This window comes from Ascaphus truei, chromosome 4 (assembly GCF_040206685.1).
Source record: "Ascaphus truei isolate aAscTru1 chromosome 4, aAscTru1.hap1, whole genome shotgun sequence".
NCBI classification, from domain to species: Eukaryota; Metazoa; Chordata; class Amphibia; order Anura; family Ascaphidae; genus Ascaphus; species Ascaphus truei.
This window is the reverse complement of record NC_134486.1, coordinates 15,542,932-15,550,858: the sequence shown is the minus strand read 5'-3', so window position 1 is coordinate 15,550,858 and position 7,927 is coordinate 15,542,932. Positions and strand designations below refer to the sequence as shown.

General features: G+C 39.8%; 1 protein-coding gene across 1 annotated transcript in view; it reads right to left on the bottom strand.

Annotated features, from left to right (window-relative positions):
- Window positions 1-919: 919 nt before the first annotated feature.
- The window catches only part of LOC142492235 (vomeronasal type-2 receptor 26-like), a 125,524-nt gene continuing 118,516 nt past the window's right edge, over window positions 920-7,927 (bottom strand). The window contains exon 7 of the mRNA XM_075594904.1: window positions 920-1,818. Within this exon, the coding sequence (XP_075451019.1) occupies window positions 920-1,818 (899 nt within the window). The remainder of the gene's footprint in view (window positions 1,819-7,927) is intronic.

Below are 7,927 nucleotides of genomic sequence, written 5' to 3'. Positions count from 1 at the left end.
AGCCCCCTGTGTCTGCTAACATTTCCTATCCTTGTGTGTTCTGATCTATTCTGTATTGCTTCTTTTTTTTATTCATTAAAGAAACAACTTGGTGAGACCAAAAGCAAAACGTACAGTATGTCCTTAATTATTATTTTGAGTGCTGATCCAGTTTGGGTTTTGTACAGCTATATGCATCTTGCTGTGTGGATGCAGCATCATAGCACCTTAGCACCTCCAGCTGAATTGTGTTAGACAGGGTGAGTGCTAGTTCATTCAGTTTTGTATGCAATTCATTTCAAATATCAGTAGACTTGCTAATATGTTATGTTACTACTATATGACTAACTATCTTAGTCAAAGTAGCATCACAATCATAATTTGTATCAATTAAATAAAAACAATCAAATTATCTTTTTGCATTCAGACCTAAATGTTTCAGGTGACACGACTTACTAATTTGCTTTCGGTGTTGGTTAGAATAGTAAATCTATACATACCTAGTATCTGTAAAATCAAAGGATATAAGGCAATAATATCCGGAAACAATATTATGAAAGTAAGTAGACAGCCCCTCACCCCCATATTTATGACATCATATATTGGTCACATGATATGAAATCCACCCAAGACGAGATATACCAATGAAAAGCTTAACAACGAATGCTGAATATTTTTGTCACTACGCAGGTGGCAAACACCCCTGGCACTAAACTTGTTAACAATAGAGTGGTCATTTGGACAATTCTAACATTATGTACACAGTTTTAAATTCTTAATTAAGTTCCCTCTAATGCAAAATTAAAGTACATTATACTAACCCTAAAATTAAATAGATCAAAATTGTTTTACTTTAGTATTAAGTATATTTTGGTTCCTTTAAGTCATAACTTTCTTTGGAGTATATTAGATGTATATAAGAAGACTCCCACCATAATTTTTACATTTTTATAGTTAAATGGGCTTTAGTGTTCAGCTCAGGTCTCATTAGGATAATATAGCACTTGGGAATGAAGATACAGCACAGAAGTCCTGCACTGGAGGACAGGATGGCAAATACCTCCACGGCCACCATGTATTTGCCTTTGGTGCTCAGATATGCTGGGATAAAGGAGACCCAAACACTGCAGAACACCAGCATGCTGAATGTGATATACTGAGCTTCATTGAAAGTGTCTGGTAAGTTCCTTGCTAGGAATGCAACAATAAAGCTTGAGAAAGCCGAAAGTCCCATATAACTGAGGGAGAAATAGAATATAGTGACCGAGCCTTCATTACACTGTAATATCATCTTGCCAACTTCTGATTTGGTGTCATAGTCTGGAAATGGCGGAGAGTGGATTAGCCACACAATGCAAATCACAACCTCACCCAGTGAGAGGAGGAGGACTAGATAGCTGGATACTCTGGTCCCCACCCATCTCCTCAATTTGCTGTCAGGCTTCATAGCATTAAAGGCGATGACAACTGTGATGGTTTTTGACAGAACACAAGACACAGCAACAGTAAAAATAATTCCAAAAGCCGCTTGTCGTAGCAGGCAGGTCACCTTCAGAGGACGACCGATGAAAAGCAGAGAACAGAGAAAACACAGCACAAGAGAGGTAAGAAGGATGTAGCTGAGGTTCTGGTTATTGGCTCTTACAACTGGAGTGTCCTTGTGCTTGATAAAGATCACCAGCACTGCAACAGTGACAGCAGAAAAGGAAACAGTAAGGGCTGCAATACCGGCACCTAGTGGTTCCTCATAGGAAAGGAAATCTATCATTCTTGGGCTACAAGTATCTCTCCTTATATTAGGCCAGTGATCCTCAGGGCACTTCAAACAGTTTTCCATATCTGACAAGAGAAAATAATTACAAATATTTATAACATTACATTTTATGGAAACATTTCAAACAGTTTGCTTTGCATTAGCATCCATACCTCAGCATTACTAACGTGGGATCATTAAACATACAAATCGACAAGGGTCTGAGAACAGATATCTATACTCAATAAGCAAAAAATACACAATATGTTATTAGCCTCATTAGCTTTCATCCCCAATGACCAAAAACGAGCCTGCCAAAGAACCAACTGATGAGGGGCCTATTCTAGTAGCCTTGAAAAGTTCGCTGCTACGTCGCTAGGTTTGGCATGTTTCCGCTGAATGGTTTGTCAGTTTAGTTATCACGGTATTCAGAAAGCTCAGTGACCACTCTGAAACCGTGAGGCAGGAAAATGCCCAAACCGTGCAGTCAGCAGCGATAAGATCGCAAGCCTCACTCAAAATTCTCCCTAGTGCGATCCGGGCCAGCTGCATAGAGAGAGCCGCCTCTCCCTGTACATATCTCGCAAGCGATCACAGGGTTTTTATAAAAATGTTAATACTAGTGTACGTGAGCAGGGGGTCTCAAGGAGCAGAACCGCGTTGATTTCAGGTCCAGGGTCCACTTGCTTCCCTGTTATGGGTTGCCGGTATCTCCTATACATTTAAATGTCACGTGAAGCGGGACATTTAAAAATTGTATGGGGATACCGGCACCCAATAACGGTGATTATTACAAAAAAATTGTAATTAAAGCGGTCCTCTTAAAAGTGATAATGAATAAATAAAGTGATATAAACTAAATAGTGATTAAAAATAAAATTTGTTCAATGTGTTTAGTAATAAATAGTAGTGATAAAATGCAGCTACAACCCTCTGAAAAGATAGTCCAGTTCTCTTTTTGCAAGTTTCCAATGGTGGTTTTGGGGAGCGCAGATGTCACCATATGTAAAGAATAGAGATATATATATAGTGCAGTAGTTCTTAACTCAAATTTGACTCTTAAGTAGCAGAATGAAAACTCACATTCTCCCAGTGAAATGACAGCAGTTTGAAATTATCCTCTCAGATAGTCTGTGTGGTGTCCCTCGGTTAGAGATAAAAATCACACTTAGTGCAACAAAGTGAGTTCTTAAAACATAATATATTAGCAGATAAATATCGCACTTACATTTGTGCAATAAAGATAAGGCACATAAAAATTAAAGGTGGCTTTGTCCCTCTGCTCCTTCTTTCCGCTCGCATGCCGCCATGTCACTTCCGTCTCTCGTCTGCGATCGTCGACGTCACTTCCGGATGCGGGTGAACTTAGAATCGGGAGCCGTGGAGACGGGAGATGCTGGGTAGATGCTGGATAGTGTGCAGGGGCTTGCGTAGTCTACTGATGTGTCACTCTATGCGTTTCGCTTTACAAAAGCTTCATCAGGAGTATAATCTACGGCGCCTCTCTGGTCTAAATAAATATGCTATACTTCATTGTGATTGGATGAAGTGGGAATTGCTAGAATGCTATTGGTCAATTTATTGCGCTGTGATTGGGTGATAGGGGCTAATACATAATAATACTACTCTATCTGTTTTTAAACAATACAACAAGTACAACTTTATTGACATTTATACAATCTCATAAAAACTAAAATAAGTTAGTAAACTATACAGAATGGATGAATTAAAACAATTAAATATTTAATATTTTAATATTATAAGATATAGGGGACTTCCTAACTAGTTGCTATTTATACTCCAAATAAGTGATCATAAATAAATACGATGGGGATATAAATAGTTCGAAAAAGTACCCGGGCGCTATCTCTACTGTATATGGCGTGTGTAGGATGTAAAAAAGGGATGTAATACGTCCTGAGAATAATATTCTTATGAAGTCCTCCTGTGACTCGGAACCCCAGCAGGATCTATCCGGGACCCTTGTTAGCAAGAAAATACAAGAAAAGATGGGGGAGCACAGTTTCAGGAAAAGGGTAGTTAATAGTATGCCTATTAAACTGGTGATCGATATGATGAGAGGCACCTCTATTGAGGCGACAGTCTATGTTGTATGTAAGTGAAAAAATAAAAGAATAAAAAACTGACACAGCCTTGTGTAAGTTCTATCACATCAAGGTTTCTTTGGATTGCTTTTCTTCTTTGTAGGATATATTCTTCTACGGTCTTGGCTCTATAGAGCCTGAGGAAGTCCAGTTCTGGACGAAACGCGTTGCTCTGCTTTACATTTGGGACATTTTGATAGCGGATTCAGAGGAGCCAGAGGTGAAGTCGTAGCTTTCTATCCGGACGTGGAGAAAACCGCCTGGAGGGAGAACTCCATCCAACGAGGAAAGCTGAAGGTACAACGAGGAGAGAAGTCACGACCGTAAAAGAATTTATCCTACAAAGAAGAAAAGCAATCCAAAGAAACCTTGATGTGATAGAACTTACACAAGGCCATGTAAGTTTTTTATTCTTTTATTTTTTCACTTAGATACACACATCACTGTATGTGCGCCTCCCGTAGATGGAGTTCGCTCCATAGACTGTCGCCTCAATAGAGGTGCCACTCATCATATCGATCAACAGTTTAATAGGACATACAGTACTATTAACTACCCTTTTCCTGAAACTGTGCTCCCCCATCTTTTCTTGTATTTTTTCGGGGATATAAATAGGAAAGGAAGAACAAGAAACAAGAATTAACATTACTCATAAATTATAAAATACATTAATTTTAAATACAAAATAGACATTATCAACAAGTGAAACATTTTCAAGAACTATGGACATATAAAATAGTAAATTTAATTTATACCTATAAAATAAATTAATTTAAAAATATTAAAAGGTTAAAACTTGAATAAAAGTTTTTAATTATTTCTAGATGAATGCACCAATCTCAATATCTACGTTTAACCCCTTTGGATTCAACGTTTTGAGGCAGTGGATCCAAAAGGTTTCTCTTTTTAACAATTCAATCGCTCAATTTCCTCCTCTCCAATTTTGAGGAATATGTTCTATCCCTTTTAGAATTAGATCTTTGGGATTGGATTGGTGAAATAAGTTAAAATGTTTAGGGACACTATATGTGTCCATTTTTCTTCGTATGTTCCCTATATGTTCTAAGGCCCTAATTTTTAAAGTTCTAATGGTCTTGCCTATGTATTGAAGCCCGCAAGGACATTCGAGCATGTAAATCATAAAATCAATATTACAGTTTAAAAATTGTTTAATTTTAAACTCCTCATTGGTGACGTTCGATTTAAAAATATCTTTGGTCCCTTTTGAACAAAAATTACAGGCCCTACAGTTACCACATGAAAAAAATCCTTTCGGAAGTTTCAACCAATTTTTATCTTGTGTATCCTCCCTTATTGGTTTGAGGATACTTGGTGCTAATTTTTGTTTTAAATTGTTGGCCTTTGTAAAAATTATATTTGGCCGTGGGGGTAATGTACTTCCAAGGACTGGATCGTTTTGTAAAATGTACCAATGTTTGTTTATAGCCTGTTTTATTTTATTGGCATCCTTATTATATTTTCTCCTAAACGTGGTTGTGAAATCTATTTTACTATTTTTCCTTACATTATTCTTGGGCGGTTTAATTAGAAGCTGTTTGTCAAGCTTATCCGTTCTATCTTTTGCATCTATCATAATGGATTTATTATATTTCTTTTCTTTAAATTTATCCATTAGTATCTCTGATTGCTCTTCATACGTATGAGATTGTATAAATGTCAATAAAGTTGTACTTGTTTTATTGTATAAAAATAGATAGAGTAGTATTATTATGTATTATCCCCTATCACCCAATCACAACGCAATAAATTGACCAATAGCATTCTAGTCGCAATTCCCACTTCATCCAATAACAATGAAGTATAGCATATTTATTTAGACCAGAGAGGCGCCCTAGATTATACTCCTGATGAAGCTTTTGTAAAGCGAAACCCGTAGAGTGACACATAAGTAGGCTACGCAAGCCCCTGCATACTATCCAGCATCTGCCTAGCATCTCCCGTCTCCACGGCTCCCGATTCTAAGTTCACCCGCATCCGGAAGTGACGCCGACGATCATGGACGAGAGCCGGAAGTGACGTGATGGCGTGCGAGCGGCAAGAAGGAGCAGAGGGACAAAGCAACCTTTAATTTTTATGTGCCTTATCCTTATTGCACAAATGTAAGCGCGATATTTATCTGCTAATATATTATGTTTTAAGAACTCACTGTGTTGCACTAAGTATGATTTTTATCTCTAACCGAGGGACACCACACAGACTACCTGAAAGGATAATTTCATACTGCTGTCATTTCACTGGGAGATTGTCAGTTTTCATTCTGCAACTTAAGAGTCAAATTTGAGTTAAGAACTACCGCACTATATATATCTCTATTCTTTACATATGGTGACAACTGCGCTCCCCAAAACCACCATTGGATACCCAATAATGGTGCCTGTATCTCGGGAAGCATGGGGTCCCGGATCTCAAATCAATTATGTTCTGCTCCAGAGACCCCCATCTTACGCACACTAGTATTAACATTTTTATAAAAACAGCTTAATTACCTTAGTGGGTATCCGCTAAAGCAATGAAAGGGTTAGACTTGAATAGTCATTTTATTGGGGGCAGGGTGGGTTGATGAAGGGGGTAGTAGCCCAGGATGGGGTTTTAAGCCTACCTGGAAGGTTGCGGGATGTGTTAACCCTTTCACTACCATTGCGGTGGGAACCGCTATGGTAATGAAGGGGTAACCAGTCCCGCTACCCACCCGGTAGGCCTAAACACACACATTGGGGCAACTACCCACTCACTCTACCCCCAATAAACATAAATAAATACAACAACCCTAGTACCCTCCTCCTCTACCCTCAACAACCCCCTTCCTTCCCCCCAACACATACACTACAGTAATTGTCAAAATTACTCTTATCCAGTTATGGATAATAGCTAATTTGCCAATTCTAAATAAAACTTTAGCCAGCCAGCATAAATAGAGTAAATAAAACTTGCACTTAACAGTGACATCCGCGTCATCAGGATGAGACATCCTCATCATCATCCTCCATGTGCATGTCCTCCGTTTGCAGGAACAGAACAATCAAAAATACAATCTAATGGCCCCTATCTCCTTAATCACCATGAGGTTAATAACCACTATTGTAATTAAAGGGTAAACCCCCCTCCCCCGATACCCACCCAGGAGGCCTAACCACCCATCTGGGGCCACTATCCCACCCTCTACCCATTGATTGGCACATTGGTACATCATGCACATAGAATATGGGAATGAAAAGCCACTATAGCAGTCAATGGGCAACAAGAAACAACCTCACCAAAAAACTCAAAAATAAAATAAATACACAAGCACCAAAACATCAGAAGAAGAAAATAACTAAAAAGCCTAGCCAACACATCAATACAATTAATCTAACACCAAAAAAAATTATGAAATTAATGTAAGCCCAAAACACAACAATAATACCATTAAATAAACACCTAACCAACAGAACAATTAAAGAAATGTAACCCCTAATCAATCCTAAAATGTAATAAAAACAAGACCTACAAATACATAACAATTTAGTTAAAACAATAAAATACACAGAGTACACAGATTCCCAACAAGCTCTGAGAAACCCCAACCATTACCACATAATATATATATATATATATACAGCTTAACCCCGTTATAGCGCGGTCCTCTGGGGCCACCCGATCCGACCGCGCTAGATCGGGGGTCGCGCTAGTTAAAAAAAATGGCTGACGCGCGCCCGATCGGGAGGAGGGAGCCGGAAGCCAGAAGCCGTAAGCCCTACACGTCCACCAAGCCCGCCAACAGCGGCCCTCCGAGTCCAGCCGCAGCCTGCTCCTTACCTCCCCCCACCACCACCGGCATCAACCTCCTTCCCCCCCGAGGCCCCCACACCTACCGGTCCGTCGCCCGGCATCCAGAGACCCTCCGCTCCTGCCCTCAGTCTGTGTGTCACTGACACACCACTCCTTCGCGGCCTTCCGAGTCCCAGCCTGCTCCTCACTCACCCCCCTACTGGCATCCACACCACCCCCCCTTCCAACCGACACCCCCTCCTCCTCCCGATGCCAGCTCCGCTCCAAGCTCAGCAGCCGACACCAAAGGTAGGGACAGGGA